At 47.4% G+C, this 23,372-nt stretch overlaps 1 protein-coding gene across 2 annotated transcripts; it reads right to left on the bottom strand.

Annotated features, from left to right (window-relative positions):
- Positions 1-3,433: 3,433 nt before the first annotated feature.
- On the bottom strand, positions 3,434-19,807 carry LOC138999975 (zinc finger protein 418-like). 2 transcript variants are annotated; one of them, XM_070402211.1, is made up of 4 exons: positions 19,419-19,806; positions 17,292-17,418; positions 8,555-9,143; positions 3,434-8,128 (listed from the first exon to the last, which is right to left on the bottom strand). In XM_070402211.1, exons 1-4 carry the CDS (start codon positions 19,449-19,451, stop codon positions 6,316-6,318), a joined length of 2,562 nt encoding a protein of 853 aa, XP_070258312.1. In that variant the 5' UTR covers positions 19,452-19,806; the 3' UTR covers positions 3,434-6,315. The 2 variants fall into 2 exon arrangements, with proteins under 2 accessions (XP_070258312.1, XP_070258311.1); XM_070402210.1 differs by having other exon boundaries at positions 3,434-9,143; positions 19,419-19,807.
- Between the last annotated feature and the right edge of the window lie 3,565 nt (positions 19,808-23,372).

Below are 23,372 nucleotides of genomic sequence, written 5' to 3'. Positions count from 1 at the left end.
GGCAGGTGTCGGCCACCTCCCTAACGAGGAAGTCCTGGAGTCTGCCTGTGCGTCCGTCTGTCCACCAGTTGTCCGGAGCCCACGTCCTTGCTTGTCTAAAGCCGTCAGTAGGAATCCTCCCCCCAGCTGGTCCTATGTAGTGACTTTCTCAGGGGAAGCTTACCTCGTGCCCAGAGGGGAGGGGCCGGGCGCAAATATATGAGATCCGGGAACCCAAAGTCTGATGACCACGCACCTCCCATGCTACTGCCCCCCCCGCCCGCCCCCCCGCTCCTTAATGCATTAGGAACCAAAGTGTAAACTGAGTCAGTAGCTCCCCAGTGCCCTCCCTCCGTTCCCACCCTGCTGAGCGCTCTGGCAGATGGACGGGCCCTGTCCAACCCCTAGCGCTCTCATCCTGGTCCCCAAGGGCTGCCCCCCGCCACCAAGAACTGCTGGGAAGAGATTCAGGCCCGAGGGACGATGGGCGGGCGAGAGGGCAGAGTGCGCCCTGGGGCGAGCTTGGTTCGGGAACTGGGCCTTGTGTTAGCACGTGCTGGCCAAGGCTAACAGTGGGAGAGAGAGGCCGGTGTCAGTGCTGTACTGATTTACAGGGTGTGGTTTTTTAAAAGATATATATTTTATTGATTTTTTACAGAGAGGAAGGGAGAGGGATAGAGAGTTAGAAACATCGATGAGAGAAACACTGATCAGCTGCCTCCTGCACACCCCCCACTGGGGATGTGCCCGCAACCCAGGTACATGTGCTTAACAGAATCGAACCCGGGACCTTTCAGTCCGCAGGCCGACGCTCTATCCACTGAGCCAAACCAGTTCCGCTACAGCGTGTGCTTTTGATACCTGCAATGAGTTCATTCAGATGTTTTATGCAACCAAAGACTAACCCAGGCTTATTGCCTCTGTGCTCTCAATCTGCTTAACTGTTCCAGAGGCGCCCGCGGGTCCATGGCCGAAGCCTGGGTCGCCAGCTCAAAGCCCTGTGTCCCTCCTCCCTCCCTTGGTCAGAATGCTTTCGCTGGGTGGTCTCGGCCACCATCTCTGCAGGGCAGCGGCCTTCTGTCATTTACACACATTGTTCTCATGAAAAAGCGAATTAGACTCGGAAAAAAACAAAAGAAAGAGGCTGCCATTTGGTGCCTGTGGTTTTCTGTTAAAAAAGTAGCCTGTTGTGCCCATCCGGTGTGACTCAGTGGTCGGAGTCGAGCTTGGACCCTTGAGTTAGGAGGTCAAGGTTCAATCCCTGGTCAGGGCACATGGTCGGGTTGCGGGCCCCATGCCCAGGAGGGGTCTTGCGGGAGGCAGCCAATTCATGATCCTTCATCACTGATGCTTCTCCCCCTCTCCCTTCCTCTTTCTGAAGTGAATAAAATCATATATATATTTTAAATGAGCCTGTTGTGCCCTGACCGTGCTGCTCAGTTGGCTGAGCGCGGTTCCATGCATCAAGAGACCTCAGTTCCATTCTGGTCAGGGTGCCTGCCCCGGGCTCAGCTGGATCCCCATAAGTGGCAAGGAAGAGTGTTTCTGTCTCAGGGATGTATCTATCTCCCCCCACCCCCCGCTTCCCCTCTCTCTCTTAAATCAATTAATCATTGATGCTTCTATCCCTCCCCCCTCTAAAATCAACAAAAAATATTTTAAAAATAAAGAAAAAATTCAGTGGAGTAAATTTGAATATCTCTTTGCCTTTAAGTGATTTAGAAATGGAAAGCAACCCATGAGCAAAATTGAAGGGTATATTCAGAATTGTTCTGAAGCACAGATAACAACTGGACTTGCAATTGACATCTTAGGGGCGGGGCGCGCACCGCCTTGTGGCGCTGAAGCCGTAACCAATCTCCAGGTGGATGGGGTCAGAAGGGAGTTTTTTTCTGTAAATTAACCAAGAGCGAGCCCGTGCCTCCAGAGAACAGCGTCACTTTACAGAACCCGTGCAGGGGCAAATACCCTAGTAACTCACAATGGAGAGCTCTGTGGCCTCTGGAGCACTGGGAACTACATTACCCAGAAGACAGTGCGCAGTATGAGAGATCAGGATGAGAGCATTTCCCCGAGTTAGGGCGGGACTTCTGGCTTTGTCCTACTTGTGGCCATACTTGCTGATGGCTGCCTTTGGGTTGCTGTGCAGATGTTTGCTTTTTAAGTTAAAAAAAATATTTTATTAATTATTTTACAGAGAGGAAGGGAGAGGGATAGAGAGTTAGAAACATCGATGAGAGAGAAACATCCATCAGCTGCCTCCTGCACACTCCCTACTGGGGATGTGTCTGCAACCCAGGTACATGCCCTTGACCGGAATCAAACCTGGGACCTTTCAGGCTACAGGCCGATGCTCTATCCACTGAGCCACACCGGCCAGGGCCAGGTGTTTGCTTTTTAATATATATTTTTATTGATTTCAGAGAGGGAGAGGGAGAGATAGAAACATCAATGATGAGAATCATTGATCAGCCGCCTCCTGCACGCCCCCCACTAGGTATTGAGCCTGCAACCCGGGCATCTACCCTTGACAGAATCTAACCTGGGACCCTTCAGTACACAGGCCAATGCTCTATCCACTGAGCCAAACTGGCTGGGCTCTCTGTGGGTTTTGAGGAGACACAACAGAGAAGTCGTGGTCCCAGTCACACAGACACAGGTGTGAGGCTCGCTTCACAGGTTACTGTTCATTGACAAAGTAATTCACTTAATAATATGAGGCTGATATCAGTGGTTCTCTCTGGAGAGGGATCAGGCTTGAGTGAGGTGGCAGGAGGGGGACTTTTCTCATTACATCTGCTTCAGATTCTCACTTCATTTTGTTATACATCAGTGAATATGGGTGTTCTCAGGCAGGCTGTGCAAAGCCTTTGTGGAAGGAGTAGCCAGTAGATTAAAAAGAAATACTTTAAGTTACAGGACACAGGAGTGAAAATATAAAAACAGCAGCACCCAGGAAGAACAAGTATGGAATCCTGAGGAATTTAAGAGCTCAGATTTAAGGGAAATGAGAAAGAGATTTAAAAAAAAAAAAAACACCCCACATTTTTATTGATTTCAGAGAGGGAGAAACATCAATGATGAGAGAGAATCATTGATCGGCTGCCTCCTATACACTCCCCCCCACCACCACCACCTGGGGTGGAGCTCACAACCTGGGCAGGTGCCCTTTACCTGAATCGAACCTGGAATCCTTCAGTCCGCAGGCTGATGCTCTATCCACTGAACAAAACCAGCCAGGCCAAGAGATTTTACTACAACTTTAAGATGTTCCCCAGAGAAAAAAAACAAAACTAAAAAATGTTCTTGTCCCAGGAGCTTCCCTGCAGTGTCAGACCAGGCCTGTAATCACCGTGCCAGAAGCAGTGCGCTGGAGACTGTTTTATATTTTAAATTTATTTGTTATTGTTGACAGAACAAACCCCTGTAGACCCTCCCCCCCGCCCCACCTCTACCCCCACCCTTATTCTCAGATCTGTCGAACTGTCCCATGCATCAGAACATATTTTCTCAGTTAGTTTTGTTCATCAGATCCCACATATAAGCAACATCATGTGACATTTGTCTTTAACGGCTTATTTCACTCAGCATCAATCTCCAGGTCTATCTATGCTGGTCAGAGATCTTTTTTACAGCCCCATAGTGTCCCATTGTGTAAACACATCACAGCTTTTTTACCCACTCACCCACTGGCGGACACTTGGGCTGCTTCCGGATCTTACTATTGTAAATGCTGAGCACCGGCAGAGCACCAAGTACCCTCTTGTCTGCCTCCTCACCAGCACTTGTTCTGCGGACTTATTCCAAGCAGCCAGTCTAGTAGCTGTGAGGCAATACTTCATTATATTGACCTGGACCACTTTCTCATGTACATACCAGGGCCCCAGTGCACAAATCTGTGCACCTTAAAGGGAACTGTGGGCCATGAGGCTGCAGTGGGCACAGGACCAGGTGTCAGCCCATCCTCCGTGCCCCTGCCCAGCCCTTCCCGCTGCAGCCCCACTCCCGCTGCCACCTCACACCCACTGATAGCACTGGCCTCGCTCACACCTGCAGGTGGCACTAGAGCAGGTGTAAGTGGGGCCACTGCCAGCTGCGGGTGTGAGCCACAGCTGATGGGCCCGATCGCCCTTCAGGAGCAGGGGAAGATGGAGAAGCCCTCAGAGGCGACTGGGGCCAGCAGCCGTCACTCGCACGGGGACGGCACTGAGCGAATGGGGCCAGCGCCGGGGGCCAGCAGTGGCTGCAAGGAGGCCGCGGCGTGCAGGAGCAAAGAGTTTTCAGTAACCACCAGAGGCTCGCCCCGATGACTGTGACCAGCGCCCATCTTGGTCTGGCACAACTGCTCACCGGCTCCACCATCCTGCAGCAGCCAATGCGCCCCCTGGTCGTCAGCCCACGTCATAGTGACCGTTGTTCTGACGTTCTGCCTGTTTGCATATTAGCTTTTTATTATATAGGGTATTGGTCATCTGTACATCATCTTGGGATAAATGTCTATTTAGGTTCCTTGCCCATTGTTTTGAATTGGATTGTCTTCCTTTTGTTGAAGTGTAAGAGTTGTTTCATTGCCAGGTGCAAGTGACCAGGGCTGTGAATGGACCACAACGGAGTAACGTTTTTGTAATTCCTTGGAAATGTTTTGACATTTTTCTACTCCTGTCATACATTGCTTTATTATTTCTCATAATAAAAAAAAAAATCCTCACAGGATGATATTTATTCCATTGGTTTTTAGAGTGGAGGGTCGGGAGGAGGGGAAAAAGAGAGGGCCGTCAGCATGAGACACAGGGATTGCTCCCCCAAAGGCCTCATTGGCGACTGGGGGTGGAACCTGTCACCCAGGTACCTGCCCTTGAGCTGGAATCAGCACACTGGCTTGGGCAAATGTTTAAATTATGTACATTATTGCCTGAAAACATAATGGCATCGCACATTTCATAGACTACAGTGATGTAGAGTGTAAATGTGACTTTTATGTGCACGGTGAACCATTAAACTTGTGTGACTGGCTTTACCACAGTTGTTCCGGAACCAAACACCTGTCTTCCCTGAACGCGTGTATGGCACACCTGTGATGTCCTTAACTAGTTCTCCTTTGTTTGCAATAAATACATAGTTGGAGCCAAAGGCATTAGATCAAATCCTCGATTCTAGCCACACTGCTGCACAGGCAGAGCTTAGGCACAGATGCTATGAAGTATCAGTGTCATTTTTGTGTTGCGAACGTTGCATAGTGAGTTTAACTGTTAAAAGGTTTTTCATCCAATATCATTTTTACCCATTGAAATTTTGTCTACTCTGCTGGCTGTCATTGAATATATTTGGTTGAAGTAATTGGTTGATGATTTTGGGCTAAATCAATTATTTTATGAGCTGTTGAGACATGTCTGCATTCTATAAAACTTTATCAGGATGTTAGCACTTATTAAATAGAAATCATCTCTAAGTTTTCCTAACTTTATGTTTACCCAAAGTACATTTTAGACATAAAAAGAGAGGAGAGCATTAATACCCTGGTTTTGGTTTCTCATATTAAAGATGTCTTTTCGCCCTTGCAGGGATGACTCGATGGTTAGAGCATTGGCCCACATACTGAATTATCTCAGGTTGAGCCTAGTCAATGGCATGGACCTGGGTTGTAAATTTAGTCCTTGGCACCTGATTGGAATACGTGTGGGAGTCAACCCATCCAATCTGTCTCTCCCACACTGATGTTTCTGTCTCTCACCTTCCCTTCCACTTTCTCTAAAATCCAATGGAAAAAATAACCTCAGGTGAGGAATAACAACAAAGAAAATACAAGGCCTCGACTGTTTCACAAGGCAAAGCAATGAGCAATAGGCACTTCCAAATACATGAACTGGAAGCCGGTAAATTCCATCACAAGTATCATGTGAGACCAACACATCCCTGGAACCGGAAGTCATTTCTCTGTAAGCTTGAAGCAGAAGTCAGGATATTCACTGAAATCCATGTCCAAATTAGTCATAAAGGGAAAGCTGACCACTCAGGGTTTGGTTATTCCTAGATTTCTACAATATATGAAACCAGAGGTCAGCTTCCCAGAACACATTAGGCCATGACTGTTGCAAAAATTCTAAGGACAGGCCAGTGGGAAAGGTTAAAGAACTTTAGCCACATAAACCTAGGAAGAGCCCTGGCCAATCAAGAGAGTATAACGTATTTACACAGGCTTCTCGTAAATGAAACTTACGGGGAATCTACCCACTGTACATACTCAGACGTATGAGTCTCAATTCAGACAAATGAGTTCTGAAAGAATTTCCTCCACGGCTTTTACACTGAACAGAAAATTGCACGTCTCTAGCACTTCTAAGGCCTGTCCCTCATGTGAACTCTCTGATGTTGAGAGAGCGTAGATTTTCGTATATAAAGTTTCCCACATTCATTGCACTCAAAAGGTCTTTCTCCAGTGTGACCTCTCCGGTGTTGATTGAATTGGGAACTATCCCTAAACAGTTTTCCACATTCACTGCATTCATAAGGCCTTTCACCAGTGTGAACTCGATGGTGATAGCGAAGTTTGGAACTACAGATAAAAGATTTCCCACATTCACTGCACTCATAAGGCCTTTCTCCTGTGTGAACACTCCGATGATAACGGAGGGTGGAACCAGAGGCAAAAGATTTTCCACACTGACTGCATTTGTAAGGCTTTTTTCCTGTGTGAACTCTCTCGTGATAAGAAAGTGTGTCACTACTGGCAAAACATTTCCCACATTCACTACACTCATAAGGTCTTTCTCCTGTGTGAACTCTCTGGTGTCGAACAAGTATCGAGCTGCTGGTAAAAGACTTCCCACATTCAACGCACTGGTAGGGCCTTTCTCCACTGTGAAGTCTCCGATGATAACCAAGACCAGAGGTAGAGGTAAAAGACTTACCACACTCGCCACACTTGTAAGACCTTTCTCTATTATGAGTTTTCTGGTGTATTGAGAGGGAAGATTTGTGGCTAAAAGATTTCCCACATTCATTACACTCATAAGGTCTCTCTCCAGTGTGACCTCTCTGGTGTTTAGTGAATTGTGATCTATCCTTAAAAGTTTTCCCACATTCACTGCACTCATATGGCCTCTCTCCAGTGTGAACTCTGTGATGATAACGGAGGCTCGAACTAAAAGTAAAAGATTTTCCACATTGACTGCATTTATAAGGCCTTTCTCCTGTGTGAACTCTCTGATGGTAATTGAGGGTGGAACTAGATGTGAATGATTTCCCACATTCACTACATTCATAAGGCCTTTTTCCCGCATGAGTTCTCAGATGATAGGAGAGGGTGGAGCTAGAAGTAAAGGACTTTCCACATTCAGTGCACACATAAGGTTTTTCTCCTGTGTGAACTCTCCGGTGTTGAATGAGTGTCGACTTATTGTTAAAAGATTTCCCACATTCACTACACTCATAAGGTCTTTCTCCCGTGTGTACTCTCTGGTGTAAAATGAGGTTATTTCTTCGAATAAAGGATTTTCCACATTCATTACACTCATAAGGCCTTTCTCCTGAGTGAGTTTTCTGATGATACTGGAAGTCAGATCTGGAGATAAAAGATTTCCCACATTCACTGCACTCATAAGGCCTTTCTCCTGTGTGAACACTCTGATGATAACGGAGGGCAGAGCTAGTAGTAAAAGATCTCCCACATTCAGTGCACTCGTAAGGCCTTTTCCCAAGGTGGCCTCGCTCATGATACTGAAGTGTGGAACTACAAGTAAAAGATTTGCCACAACTGCTGCATACGTAAGGCTTTTCTCCTGTGTGAATCCTCTGGTGTCTAACAAGTGTCCACCTATTGTTAAAGGATTTCCCACACTCACTGCAGTCATAAGGCCTTTCTCCAGTGTGAACTCTATGATGATAACGGAGGCTAGAACTAAAGGTAAATGATTTCCCACACTCACCACACTCATAAGGCCTGGACCCTGAATGAACTCGAAGGTGTATAAGGAGGTTATTCCTTCGGGTAAAGGACTTCCCACATTCACTGCATTCATAAGGCCTTTCTCCAGTGTGAACTCTCTGATGATAACGAAGAGCTGTACGGGTGATAAAAGATTTCCCACATTCACTGCACTCATGAGGCCTTTCTCCAGTGTGAACTCTCTGATGATAACGGAGGTCAGACCTAGAGATAAAAGATTTCCCACAATCACTGCACCCATAAGGTCTTTCTCCCGTGTGAGAGCTCTGATGATAACTGAGGGCAGCAAGGGAGGTAAACGATTTTGCACAGTCCTTACACTTATACGGTTTTTCTTGAGTTTGAACTTTCTGATATTCAATGGACACTGAACTATGACTAAACGGCTGCAAACATTCACCGCACACATAACTGTTTTCGTCACTGTGTTGTTCCTGGGTATTAATGAGGACAGGTTTGTGGCTTAAGAATTTTCCACATTTGCTGCACGTGTACTGCCTTGGACCTGTATCAATTTTTCGATGCTGACTGAGGGTTGAGCGTCCCCTAAAGGTTTTCCCACCTTTGTCACACACATAAATACTTTTTTCAGTGTGGACTCTGCAGTGAGTAACAAATGAGGCTTTGTACCTGAATATTTTTCCACATTCACTGCACACAAAACATTTTCTTGCAATATAGACATCTTGGTCCTGAACAAGCAGGCGTTTGGGGTTAAAGGCCTTTTTGCATTTCCCTGGGTGGTGAAGGCTTGTTCTGCTCGGTGAAGGTGCTTCCCACTGGGGGCCCTCCTTCGGCTCCTTCGCTTTATGAGTGAGCTGTGGCTGCCGGTGTCCCAAGCAGGGCAGGAAGTCCCTCTCATTCTGCTCAGAGGCCAAGGTCTTCCCTGACAGGTGGGTGCTGCCGCTCCTCACGAATGAGGCCTTGTCCGCACGACTTCTGAAGGGCTCCCCTCCCACGTGCTGCTCCTTAAGCTGGTGACCGTTTACACTGAAATAAAATCGTTTTGCACACGCCCCACACCTCAGCAGTTTCTGGCTGTGCTGTGTCCCCTGATGCTCGACCACGTGGAAAATGTCCCTCAAGACCGGCCCGCAACTCTCACAGGGGTGTCTCTTCTGGGAAGACGAGGCTGTCTGAGGATTCTTCCCCTGTGACATTCCCACAGAAACCCTCTGTTCGCCGGGTGCTTCCACATCGTCGGCTCCACAGCAGCAACCTGATCACAAAGAAATGCTTTTGAATTACATGTTGACTAAAGGGGAGGGAGAAACACATCTATATATGAAATGCTTTGCAAAGGAAGAAAATTCAGCTGAAGGACTGGCTGATTACTTTGTGCTCCTCGGCTTCTAAGATCAGAAAATGGTGAAAACACAGCAGGGGAAGGATATGGGTCTGACACAACAAAGAGAGGCACAGCATACAACGCATTTCCTATTGCAACGGAGTCCTGCATATCCTTCTCTGCTGCTGGAGCAGAGCTGGGGAGAAGCATGCATGAAAGAACATTGCTATGCAAACATTAGCTGCTGTCCAAGGTCAATACAGACACTTTGAACACCTCACAGCACATACGTGAGGGGCAGAGTTGAAGAGCACTGAGGAAAGAGCGGTGAGAGAGCAGGTGAGATGGGAGTCCAAGGAGGGGGCACTATCCCTGGGCTAGAAACCACAGTAGACACGGGAAAGTGCCAAAGCTGCAAGAGGAAGAGGGGAAATGGGTCTGGTATTGGCAATGACACAAACTCTCTGGTTGAGCAAAGACAGGTTCATGGTATGATCTGAATAATGTACTGACAACACAATTTTCACAACAACCAGTCACTAGGACCACACCCTCTGTGACCCCACTTGGCCATGGCTGGACAGAGACGCATCCTGTGATACATGCAGAAAGGACTCTTCCCCAAAAGTCCTAGCAGGGCAACTACATACAACATGGATGATACAAGAAGAAAACAGAACACGTGAATGGAGAGGTCTGTTCCAGAGTAACTCAGCACACAACACAACTAGAAACACATCTGGTGAGTAATGGCAGCAATGTGGTCGAGGAAACCAGCTTTTGTCACCAACAACAAAAAATTAAGGCAGCTCTTTACAAACAAAATTTGCCCTTAGAGTTCTCCAGAACACAATTAAGACACAACAGCAGCCCATGGAGCATAAAAAGGAGAATAAACACCAGCATAGTGAAGACACCTGGAAAAGAAAAAGAAATAAGAAAGGGGGGAGCCATGTGTATCAGCCAAAGGGCAAATGCCATTCCATTGCCACCGTCCTGCTCTGCGGAGGACGAGAAACCTTTTCCAGAAAGACCCTCAACAGCTCGTGCTACATCTGAGGACACCCACAGCTTGCACAGCAGACTTGGCCGAGTGACTACAGGCATGGATCCCAGCTGCCTTCTCCAGAGGCCCCACCCCATACCCCGGAACCACAACTATTCCTGAAATGCCAATATTAGATAACCTGACCCCATTGCTGTCACACGAATGCCCGGTTCTCAGGCAACAAAGCCGTGGGCAATATGGAATAGCTGAGCCCTCAGACACTAGCTCCTTGTGTGTGTCCTGTGCTCTGCTCACAGGCGCGATCACTGATCAGTGTGGGACTGCATCTCACAGAGCAAAGTCAATGTCACTGGGGGCTGTTACAATCAGACACATATTCCCCCATCACCACGAGGACACCCTGCACTCAGCACCTAAAGGGAACAACTGAGCCAAAAACATTTCCCTTGAGAGAACAAAATCAGCTTGTCTACAGCCATCCTCTCCATGGGTGTGAGCACCCAAAGCCTTAGCTCCTGAGGAACCTGCAATTTCACTAACACTGACTTCCGGTTACACAGCTGCAGACATTACTCGGTTTGGCCTTATAGTCAGAACTGCAACACCAACCAAGTCCGCACAGTGACACCCCAACACAGGTGAGGCTCTTCCCACCAAGACCTTTCCAGAAAGTCAAAGTAATTCGCCCTATGAAATGTACAGACATCAACACAAGGCTACAACAAACAAACAAACACGCAAACAAAACATTTTTTTAAAAATCAAGGAAACATGACACCCCACCAACCAAAGGACACACTAATCTCACAATCACTCCAAAGGAATGCACATCTGTGTATGTCAGAAAAGGATTTCAAAATAAATAATTTAAGCAAGCCCAGGAAGCTAAAAATAAATGAAATAAGATAAAGGACACACAATTGCCCTGGCTGAGATGGCTCAGTTAGTTGGAGTGCAGTCCTAATCACAGGAAGGTAACAGGTTTGATTACCAGTCAGGGCACATACTGATGTTGTGGGTTCGATTCCGGTCAAGGGCAGGTACCTGGGTTGTGGGCACATCCCCAGTAGGAGATGTGCAGGAGGCAGCTAATCGATGTTTCTCTCTCATCGATGTTTCTCTCTATCTCTCTCCCTTCCTCTCTGTAAAAAATCAATAAAATATATTTTTAAAAAAATCAATGGGAAATAATATCCTCAGGTGAGGATTAACAACAACAAAACGTAGAGTTTTACTTTGCAATTGAAGTTGGTACCTTAAAATAGAATGTTTTAATTATAAGATTTTATATAAGCCTATAGTAATCACAAAGCAAAATACAATAGTAGATACACAAAAGACAGAGGAATAAAAACACACCACTTCCCGAGCTGGTTGGGTCTGTAGGTCAGAGCACTGGCCTGTGGACTAAAGGGTCCCAGGTTCGATTCAGGTCAAGGGCATGTGCCTGGGTTGCAGGCTTGATCCCCAGTAGGGTTTGCAGGAGGCAGCTGACCAATTCTCTCTCATCATTGATGCTTCTATCCCTCTTTCCCTCTCAGAAATCAATAAAAAATATTTATAAAAAAATACTATCTATATCTCTATATCTTTATATACCTCTATCTATATATACAAACATATATGGATTAAATATATAGAGAGAGAAAGAGGGAGAGAGACGGAATTTTAAAAATTTCCAAATTTGTTTTAGGTGACCAGCAATAACCTGACACCAAAGCCAGATAATGACACTATAAGAAAAGACTATTATAGCCTCACATCCCTGATGAATATAGATATGAAAGAACAACAAACCCTCAACAAATTAATAGCAAATTCACCAGCATGTAAAAAAAAATCATAAGCTGTAATTACATGGGATTTATGTCTCGAGTGCAAGAATGGTTCATCATGAACAAAATCAATAAATGTGCTTTAGCACATTAACAGAATGAAGGCAAAAAAAATCTTATCATCACAATAGATGCAAAAAAGCATTTAACAAAATTCATAATTCTTTCATGATAAAAACCTCACAAAATATTAGATGTAGAGGCCTGGGTTGGGTATCTCAATTGGTTAGAATGTTGGCCTAATATGCCAAGATTGCAGGTTTGATCTCCAATCAGGACACATAAAGAAGGAATAAAAGAATGCATAAATAATTGGAACAATAAATTGAAGTTTCCCCATCTCTCTTTCTCACTCTCCATTCCTCTCATAACAAAAAAGATAAATCAGCGTGGCCCGTGTTGTTAAGTGATTAGAGCCTCCGCCCTTGGAAGAAGGGGTCACAGGCTCCTTTCTCATGGTCAAGGTTACGAGTCTAGGCTGTGGGTCCATAGCCCACCAGTGCAGCAGGTAACCGGGTCAACATGTCTCTCTCACATCGATGTTTCTCTCTCCTCTCCTCCTCCTTCTCTTTCACTCTCTTTAAAAATCACTGGAGAAAGTATCCCTGAATGAAATTTAAAAACATTTAAAATTACCCAGTCAGTGTCACTCAGTGGTTGGGTGTCAACCTAGGAATCATGACGTCACAGTTCGATTCCCAGTCAAGGCACATGCACAGGTAACAGGCTTAGTCCCCAGGAGGGGGGCATGCAAGAAGCAGCCGAACAATGATTCTCTCTCATCACTGATATTTCTATCTCTCTCTCCTCTCCCTTGCTCTCTGAAATAAAACACACACACATATAAAGGGAGTAAAACTGCCTGTGTTTGCAGATGACATTATCTCATATAAAGGACTTCCTAAAAACTCCACCAAAACACCGCCAGCAGGAATAAACACGCCCAATAAGTTTGCAGAATTCCAAATCCACATACAAGTCAGTTGCCTCTTTACACTAACAATAAAATATCTGCATAAGGAATTTAGAAATCAATCTCATTTATAATACCATTAAAAACAATAAAATATTTAGCAATAAGTTTAATAAAGAAGGTGAAAGATCTGGACTCGGATAACCATAAGACAACTGATGAAAAGAACGGAAGACTCAAATTAATGAGAAGACATCCTGTGTTCTTGGGTTGGAAGAATTACCATTGTTACAGTATCTCTATCAACCAAAGCAACACAATGATTCCATGCACTCTCTACCAAAACCCAACAGAATCTTTACCAGAAATAGAAAACATCCTAAAATTCGAACTACAGATGATTTCTAACCGTCAAAGCAATTTTGATAAACAAGATCATCACTAGACTTACAGGCACGAAACTTCATGATTTAAACCATATTACAAAACAAATTAATCAAAACTAACACAAATAGACACACAGGTCTAAGAACAGAATACATGCAGCCCAGAAACAAACCCACATATGTGGTCAAGTACTCTCTGACAAGGACCAAACGCACAAAATGGGGGGAAAAGTGTCCTCAATAAACAGTGTTGGACCCTGGCCAGGTCGCTCAGTTCGTTAGAACATTGTTCAGATAAGCCAAGGTTGTGGGTTCAATCCCCGGTCAGGGCACATATAAGAAACAACCAATGAATGTGTAAATAAGTGTAACAGCAAATCAATGTTTCTCTCTCTCATTCACTCCCTCTCTCTCTCACTTGCTCTCTGTCTCTAAACATAAACAAACGAAAAACAATGTTGAGAAAACGGGATATGCACCTGCAAGAAAGAAACTAGGGCCCAACCTTACATCGCTCACAAAAATTAACTCAAATGCATTAGAAACTTCACTGTGTCATGAAAATTATAACTCCTTGGGGAAAGAGAGGTTCTGGGCATTGGTTTTGGCAATGATGTTCTTGGACGTCACCAGCCGACAACAAAGACAAAAATGCAGGAGCTGAGCTACAGCAAAGAAAGCAGTCATCAGAAATGAAAAGTGAGGCGGGCGGGGGAGGGGGGGTGCCTTGGGCAAAATATACTTAAAAAAAAATTAAAAAAGAAATGAAAAGTGAGAAAATATGTGTAAAGGCTGTCTCATAAGGGAGAGCCAAAATATACAAGGTGTTCATACAACTTAATAGCAAGAAACAATCCAATTAAAAAATGGGGAGCCCTGGCCGGTGTGGCTCAGTGTTTAGAGCGTCAGCCCCAGCACAGAAGGGTCTTGGGGAGCATATTGGAGACAACAAGGCTATGTGAGACATCACATCAATGTTCCCCTCTCTCCCTCCCCTCCTCCCACTCTTCTACTCTCTCTGAAGAGCAATGGAAAAAATATCCTCAGGTGAGGATTAACAAAACAAAAAAAGGGTACGGCCAAACCGGTGTGGCTCAGTGGATAGAGCAACGGCCTGCGGACTGAAAGGTCCCAGGTTCGATTCTGGTCAAGGGCATGTACGTTGGTTGCGGGCACATCCCCAGTAGGAGGTGTGCAGGAGGCAGCTGGTCAATGTTTCTCTCTCATCGATGTTTCTAACTCTCTATCTCTCTCCCTTCTTCTCTGTAAAAAATCAATAAAATATATTTTAAAAAAAAAAAGGGTAGGAAGCTTCCTTTATAAGATGAGTGAGTTCTAAGGATGTACTTAAGAGCAGGGTGACTACAGTTAATAATGTGATATAATTGAAATTTATTGAGAGTAGATCTTAAGCATTCACAGCATAAAAATATCAGGCAACTTCAAATAGGGAAAGATGTTTAATTAACTTTACTGTGGCCATTATCCTATATAATAAAGAGGTTATATGCAAATTGACCGTCACACCCTTGCACAAGATGGCCAACCCCATGTGGTCACAAGATGGCCAGCAGGGGAGGGCAGTTGTGGGCAATCAGGCCAGCAGGGGAGTGCAGCTAGGGACGACCAGGCTGGTAGGGGAGGGCAGTTAGGTGTGACCAGGCTGGCAGCGGAGAACAGTTAGGGGCGACCAGGCCGGTAGGGGAGGGCACTTGGGGGCAACCAGGCTGTCAGCAGAGAGCAGTTTGGGGTGACCAGGCTGGCAGCGGAGAGCAGTTTGGGGTGACCAGGCCGGTAGAGGAGCGCAGTTAGGTGTGACCACGCCAGTAGGGGAGGGCAGTTGGGGGTGACCAGGCTGGCAGCAGAGAGCAGTTTGGGGCGACCAGGCCGGTAGAGGAGCGCAGTTAGGTGTGACCATGCCAGTAGGGGAGGGCAGTTAGGGGCGACCAGGCCGCTAGGGGAGGGCAGTTAGGGGTGACCAGGCCAGTAGGGGAGAGCAGTTAGGGGTGAACAAGCTGGCAAGGGAGGGCAGTTGGGGGCGACCAGGCCGGCAGGGGAGGGCAGTCGGGTTGGCAGGGGAGGGCAGTTGGGGGCAATCAGGCCAGCAGGGGAGCAGGTAGGCGTCGATCAGGCTGGAAGGAAAATGGTTAGGGGCGATGAGGCTCAGAGGCAGAAGCAGTTAGGGGCAATCAGGCAGGCAGTGAGGTGAGCGGTTGGGAGCCAGCAGTCCCGGATTGTGAGAGGGATGTCAGACTGTTGGTTTAGGCCCGATCCGACCACAGGGATGGGGCCTAAACCAGCAGTCGGACATCCCCCAAGTGGTCTCAGATTGGAGAGGGTGCAGGCTGGGCTGAGGGACACCCCCCCCCCCCCAGTGCACAAATTTCATGCACCGGGCCTCTAGTCTTTATATATATCCTATATAATAAAAGAGAAACATGTAAATTAACTGTCCCTCTCCTACACTCAAGCCACACCCCCCAACCAATCAGAAGCAAGTATGCAAATTAACCCAACTAAGATGGCAGCAGCCACGGACCTGGAATGAGCAGGAGGCTTGGCTTGCCCCGAGCAATGGAGGAAGCCAAGCTTCCTGCCTGCCCTGGCCGGCCCTTGGCTCTGCTCAAGGCTACAAAGTTTCAATCATAGAAGATAAATAAATCCCAGAAAAAAGAAAAGAAAGTAGAGGCTGGGAGTTTGGGTCGCCGGGGGATAATAAATAAATTTATTTAGCCCTAACTGGTTTCGCTCAGTGGACAGAGCGTCGGCCTGCGGACTCAAGGTTCGATTCCGGTCAAGGGCATGTACCTTGGTTGCGGGCACATCCCCAGTGGGGAGTGTGCAGGAGGCAGCTGATTGATGTTTCTCTCTCGTTGTTTCTAACTCTCTATCCCTCTCCCTTCATCTCTGTAAAAAATCAATAAAGTATATTAAAATAAATAAATAAATAAATAAATTTAATCATATAATAAAAGGGAAATATGCAAATTGACCCTAACAGCAGAACAACTGGGAATGACTGGTCACTATGACACACACTGACCACCAGGAGGCAGAAGCTCAATGCAGGAGTTGCCCCCTGATGGTCAGTGCGCTTCCACAGGGGGAGCTCTCCTCAGCCACAAGCCAGGTTGACGGCTGACAGCATGGCGGTGGTGGCGGGAGCCTCTCCTGCCACCTCAGCAGCGCTAAGGATGTCCGATTACACCTTAGGCCTCCTCCCCGGTGGCAAGTAGACATCCCCTGAGGGCTTCCGGGCTGCCAGAGGGATGTCTGACTGCCAGCTTAGGCCCAATCCCCCCCCAGGAAGCGGGCCTAAGCCAGCGGGTGGACATCCCCCGAGGGGTCCCAAACTGCGAGAGGGCACAGGCCGGGCTGAGGGACCCCACTGAGTGCACAAATTTTTGTGTACCGGGCCTCTAATATATATAATAAAATCAGTCCACTGTACACTTTAATGTATACAAGTCTGTATTGCAACCAGGTCAGGAAACAAAAAAGGAAAACAGATCTAAACACTACACACTTCAGGAGAGTCTTAAAGCAAAGCCCAGCTTCAGGTAAATAGCTACCCAGACAACACCTGCAAGTCCTGGCACAGGTGGGCAGGAGGAAATGACAGCTACAGAAGGGATCGAACCCTGGCAGACAGAAGTCGTATGGATATGGACACATAAACCCAGACACTGAGAGGCGAATCCATGAAGCTCAATGTAGTACCACTTACTGACCCTGAATCCCTTCCCCAAAGGGCTCAGTATGGGGACTGCAGGGAGGAGCAGAGGGCCGTGCACACCCACCAGCCACAGCAACACAGCAGCTGCCCAGAAAACTGGGGAGGCAGCAGTGCTGGGGTCCAGGCCCGAGGACTGAGGGAGGGAACAGGGGGAGGGAGGAGAGTCCAGGCCAGGTCCCTGGTGAGGCTGTGAGTCTTACCCAGAGAGGACACAAGTGCAAAGTTCTCCAGCATCACCCGCAGGTACAGGCGTCTCTGAGCCTCGTCCACCAGCCTCCATTCCTCCCGGGAGAAATGCACGGCCACATCCTCCAAGGTCACGCCGGCCTGTAATGACGGGGACAGAGGGACATGACCGTTCTGTGCCTGAGAACCCACAGTCCCTCTCCCCACCCATCTGCCCCTCCCGCCTCCTCCTCCCCAGCTCCCACCTCAGAGGAACCCCACAGGTGGGCACAGGTGCCAGGGCGCCCACCCGACCCTCAGGGTCCCGTCAGGCAGGAGGCTCTGCCCTCAGCAGCGCCAGGCAGGAGGGCACAGAGATGGACTCCAGTTCTGTTCCTGGCGGGCAGGGCGCCCATCATGCCATGCCTTCCCCTTGGGGTCTCTAGATGGTGACGAGGCCCCGCCAAGCCTTGGCTCAGGCTTCACCTGTCGGTCCCCAGTGCTCGGCCCTGGAACCCTAACTCCCACTTCCCCCCAATGCGCACAGCCTTCTGCAGACTGTACCCCTCACACCTCCAGTCCCCAGGGGCACCCCCCCCCCGCCACGCACTTGGGGAGATGCCGCTAGGAAGGCCCCCTCTGCGCCTCTGGCCTCCACCCCCCCACCCAAGGGCTCCCCTGCACCTCAGAGGCCACGACCCCCCCCACTTCTGTGCGGCCCCCCCAGCAGCCACCGCGACCTCCCTGCACTCACCCTCCCCACACACCCCAGGCCCGAGGGCACCGGCAGGCACAGGGACATCAGAAAGGACTGCATACCTTCTATTACATTTGCCGACCCCTTTGGGCATGGCAGAACCTCACCCTCACGTATTTTATTAGCTTTGATGAGCCAGAACAATGACATAGCCGGGAATTAAATTTTGCTTTTAGTCAAAACAATATCAGACTTGTCACCTTTGTCACGGGCATAATATGTCATTCATACCCCAACGGAATTTTTAAAAATTACCCCATTAAATAAATCAATTAAGTAGACTGGCTGTGCCAAATTTAGATGGACTGGCTGTGTGCATGTTATTAAAATCTTTGTAACGTGTGGATTTCATTTAACTATATATTTTTCAAGTTATCTTAAGATGTTCATAAATTTGCCCTATCCGGCTTGGCTCAGGGGATAGAGCGTCAGCCTGTGGATTGAAGGGTCCCGGGTTCGATTCCGGTCAGGGCACATGCCTGGGTTGCGGGCTATATCCCCAGTGTGGGGTGTGCAGGAGGCAGCCGATCAATAATTCTCTCTCATCATTGATGTTTCTCTCTCTCCTTCTCCTTTCCTCTCTGAAATCAATAAAGAAATATATATAGATATATCTATATCTATATATATTTTTTAAAAAGATGTTCAGCCCTGACCGGTTTGGCTCAGTGGATAGAGCGTCGACCTGTGGACTGAAGGGTCCCGGGTTTGAATCCGGTCAAGGGCATGGACCTTGGTTGCGGGCACATCCCCAGTGGGGGGCGTGCAGGAGGCAGCTGATCGATGTTTCTCTCTCATCCATGTTTCTAACTCTCTTTCCCTCTCTTCTCTCTGTAAAAAAATCAATAAAATATATTTTTAAAAAATGTTCATAAATTTAACGTTTATTAAAGATCTGTTTTTGTGAAACCATGGTGATGGACAACAATGGCAAAGCATATGGGGGCTATGGTGTCCTATTTGGATAATAAAACCCATTTGCTAAAATTCAAAAAAAAAAAAAAGACCGCATCGGTCCAGGTCTCACCCACCAGGAACCGGAAACTCCCGCGCCCCCAGCGCGCACCCCCACATTCTGGGGGCTCCACGCGGGAGGGAGGCGGGAGCTCCATCTCGGCTCCAGGATCCTCCGCCTCCAGCACCGTCCGGGCCGCGTCCCCTCCCGGAGCCTCAGCCGCCCGCCCGACCGGCCCCCCGCCCGCCCGCCCGCCCGCCCGCCCGGGAGTCACGTGACCCTCGCCTCCCCCTTTCCCTTCGAGGCCCGGGGCCTGCGCTTGCTCCCCAACCGGCTGCGCCGCCGCCGGGACCTGCCTCCCGCCTACACGGGGGCGCCGGGGCTGCGGGAGGGACGGGGCCCGCCCCCCGGGCTGCGGGGTCCGGAGGGGGAGGCGGGGGACGCGCTCACCTCAGCCGGGCGCCTCGGCGCGGCCGCCGCCATCGGACCCTGCGGGCGGGGTGGGCGGGCGGCGGGCGAAGGGGGACCGTGTCCGCCCTGAGCGGGTCCCTCGGGGGTTCGCCGAGCCGCGCCCACGCGTGTTGCGGCGGCGGGGACCGCGGCTCCTGGGCGCCGTCTCCGTTCCGCCGCCTAAAAACCTACACACAGGCCCCCAAAGGCAGCAAAGACTCCGAGGAGCAGCCGATATGGCGGCGAGGAGGACGATGCCGGAAGTCCCGCCTCAATTCCCGGAAATGCCTTTACCCCGATCCGTCACTGGCTCGACTCAGCGCACGTTCTTCTGGGTAATGTAGTTCCTAGCGCTCCAAGGGCCACAGATTTCTCCCTGGAGAGCAACTAGGACTTTTTTTGTTGTTATTGATTTTATTTTTTATTTCTGTTTTTAAAAATATATTTCTTTACTGATTTCAGAGAGTAAGGGAGAAGGAGAGAGAGATAGAAACATCAATGATGAGAGAGAATCATTGATCGGCTGCCTCCTGCACACCCCCCACTGGGCATCGTGCCTGCAACCCAGGCATGTGCCCTTGGCCGGAATCGAACCTGGGACCCTTCAGTCCACAGGCTGATGCTCTATCCACTGAGCCAAGCCAGCTAGGGCTTATTTCAATTTTTTAATTGTTTGAATTCTTACAAATAGTACGTATGTCTCCTTTTTTTCCCAATTGACCTCCCCCCCTCTCCTCCCCCCACTTCCCCGCACATGCCCTCACCCCCTCCCAGTGTTGTCTGTCCATTGGTTATGCTTTTATGCATGCATACAAGTCATTGCCCGCCCCCGCAACCGTCCCCAACCTTCCCGCAGTAGTTTGACAAGGCTGCTCAATGCAACTAGGACTTTTGCCCCTCGAGGGATCCTGTAGTGATGCTGCTGCCTGGAGGGAAGCGCTGGCTCCTGGGTAACTGCAGCAAAAGCTCCATTCTGACCCCATCCACCTGGAGACTGGTGAGGGGCTCAGCCCCTTAGGTCTGTGCATGCCCCTCCCCTCAGCTGTCAATGGCAAGTCCACATGTTAACTGTGCTTCAGTACAACAGGCTATATATATATTTTTTTCCAATATATTTTTTATTGATTTCAGAGAAAGGAAGGGAGAGAAAGAGATAGAAACATCCATGATGAGATAGAATCATGGATCAGCTGCCTCCTGCACGCCCCACACTGGGGATGGAGCCTGCAACCCGGGCATGTGCCCTTGACCGGAATCACACCCAGGACCTTTCAGTCCGCAGGCTGACGCTCTGTCCACTGAGCCAAACCAACTAGGGCACAACAGGCTATATATATTTAATATGTTTTTTTATTTATTTTAAATACGTTTTTAAAATTGAATTTAGAGAGAGAGGGAGTGTGAGAGAAACATCCATGAGAAAGAAACACTCCTGCACAACCTCACCTGGGGGATCTAGCTGGGCATGTGCCAGGACCCGAATGGAACTGGGGACCCCTTGATGCACGGGGGCCCGCCCAGACAGTGAGCCACACCAGCTGGACACAACAGGTCCCAAGTGGCAACACTTATGCTGAAAGCCCATGACCCCACCTAGTTTAACACCTGGTAGAATGCAGTTTCCCCCTCTCCCAGAAACCATCTTAATCATCCGGTGTTAAATGGTCTGCTAACGCACCAGGAATGTGATGTGTCTCATAATCCCTTTCCATACCCCAAGTTAAAAGAGGCAATCTTGTGATAAAAATTCGTCCAGGTCTGCCCTCGCTGGCTTGGCTCAATGGATAGAGCATCAGCCTGCGGACTGAAGGGTCCCAGGTTCGATTCCGGCCAAGGGCACATGCCTGGGTTGTGGGCTTGAACCCCAGTAAGGGGTGTGCAGGAGGCAGCCAATCAGTGATTCTCTCTCATTATTGATGTTTCTATCTCTCTCTCCCTCTCCCTTTTTCTCTAAAATCAATAAAATATATTAAAAAAAATTCTTCCAGGTCTTTCTTCCCTGAAAGAAAAGGTGTCCCTTCTCAAAAATACTCTGATTTTTAGTTTAGCTAATTGCTTCGCTCCTGTAAAACCTTTGATATAAGACCCCTTTCTTCCCCTAGGTGAAGGTGACGGCCAGAAATAAGGCTCTTCTTCGTCCCCACCTTTCCCGTTTCTACCAATAAAAATGTCCCATTTAAAGAAAAAAAATGTTCCATTTTTTTACAACTCTGAATATACCCTTCAATTTGCTAGTGGGGTGCTGCCCATTTATCGATCACTTAAAGCCAATTAGATCTTTAAATTTACTCCATTGAATTTTATTTTTTAACACCGTAAGTCAATCATGGCCGGGTAAACTCGTTGTTTGAGTGTCATCGTGATATGCCAAAGTAGTGGATCATACAAACACCGACCAACGAATGCATACATACATTGGACAAACTGATGTTCCTCTTTCTCTCACTGACACTCTATCTAAAGTCAATAAGTAAACCATTTTACTTTAGCTGGGTCCCTCAGCGGGTTAGAGTGTCATCCCAATATGCCAAGGTTGTGGGTTGGGTCTCTGGTCAGGGCACATAGAAGAATCTACTAATTAATGCATCAGTGAGTGGGCCAAGCTCTGGCTGAGTGCTCATTGGTTAGAGCATCCTCCTGTACACCAAATGTTTGCGGGTTCAATTCCCAGTCAGGGCGCATACCTGGGTTGCAGGTTTGATCCCCAGTCGGGGCACAGAGGGGAGTCAATGGATCAATGTTTCTTCCTTCCTCTCTCTAAAAACCAATAACCATATCCTTGGGTAAAGATTTAAAAAAATGAAACAGCAACAACTAAAAATGAACGTTTCTTTCTCTCCTTCCCTCTCTCTCTCAAGTCAATCAATTAAAATTTAGAAATAATAAATAAGAATTTAAAAGACAAAATAAAAATAGATTCCTATGACGCCCTCTTCGGGTTAAATTAAGATGCTAGAGCTGTTGGTGGCAAACCCACACCAGTTGTTCCTAGTGATTTGACCTCGGTTCAGCACAGTGTTTGTTTGTTTTTTAATTGATTTCAGAGAGGAAGGGAGAGGGAAAGATGGAAACATAAGAGAATCATTGATTGGCTGCCACTGCACACCCCTAACTGGGGATCCAGCAGCCAGACATGTGTCCTTGACTGGAATCCAACCCTGTACCCTTCAGTCTGCAGGCCAATGCTCTATCCACTGAGCCAAACTAACCAGGGTTTACTGTTCTTTTAAAAAAAAGATATAACAAATAAATACATGAAAATAGCCAAAATTGATAGCCAATTAGGCTGAACATATGATCACACATTTTACCCAATATACAGATATGTAGCAAATACACATCTGAAAAAAAGGCTCCCCATAAATCTGTTGGGAAATGCAATAAAATCACAGTGGTAGCACAACAAAGTTATAAAAAGGGTTGAAATAAAGAATGATTGACCAAACCAAATATTCTCTAGGATGTAGAGCAGTGATGGCAAACCTTTTGAGCTTGGCGTGTCAGCATTTTGAAAAACCCTAACTTAACTCTGGTGCCGTGTCACATATAGAAATTTTTTGATATTTGCAACCATAGTAAAAAAAAAAAATGTATATTTTTGATATTTATTTTACACATTTAAATGCCATTTAACAAAGAAAAATCAAGCAAAAAAATGAGTTCGCGTGTCACCTCTGACATGCGTGTCATAGGTTCGCCATCACTGATGTAGAGGAACTGACTCCCTCATATATTGCTGGAAGAATGTAAAAAGTATAATCAGTTTATACCACAGCTTGCTAATACTGTTAAGTTAAATATTCATAGGACTCAGACTATTCACTGAGTTATTAACAAAAGTAAACAAAAACATATCTATATAATGATACACATATGCTTGTACCAGCTTTATTTTTAAAAATCTATTTTTTTAAAAGTAAAAATCTATTTGTTAAAAAATAAAAATCTATTTTA

This window comes from Myotis yumanensis, unplaced genomic scaffold (genome assembly GCF_028538775.1).
Source record: "Myotis yumanensis isolate MYYU_CA2020_CCGP unplaced genomic scaffold, mMyoYum1.0.hap1 SCAF_23, whole genome shotgun sequence".
Lineage (NCBI taxonomy): Eukaryota > Metazoa > Chordata > Mammalia > Chiroptera > Vespertilionidae > Myotis > Myotis yumanensis.
This window is presented reverse-complemented; position numbering and strand designations above follow the sequence as displayed.

Bases quoted from the DNA above. Each gene is read 5' to 3' on its own strand.
- LOC138999975 (XM_070402210.1), bottom strand. From the start codon at position 19,451: ATGGCGGCGGCCGCGCCGAGGCGCCCGGCTGAG. The intron at 17,419-19,418 runs GTGAGCGCGTCC...CCGTCATTACAG, and splicing joins CGCCGAGGCGCCCGGCTGAG to GCCGGCGTGACCTTGGAGGA. The intron at 9,144-17,291 runs GTAAGACTCACA...CTTTGTGATCAG, and splicing joins TGCACTTGTGTCCTCTCTGG to GTTGCTGCTGTGGAGCCGAC.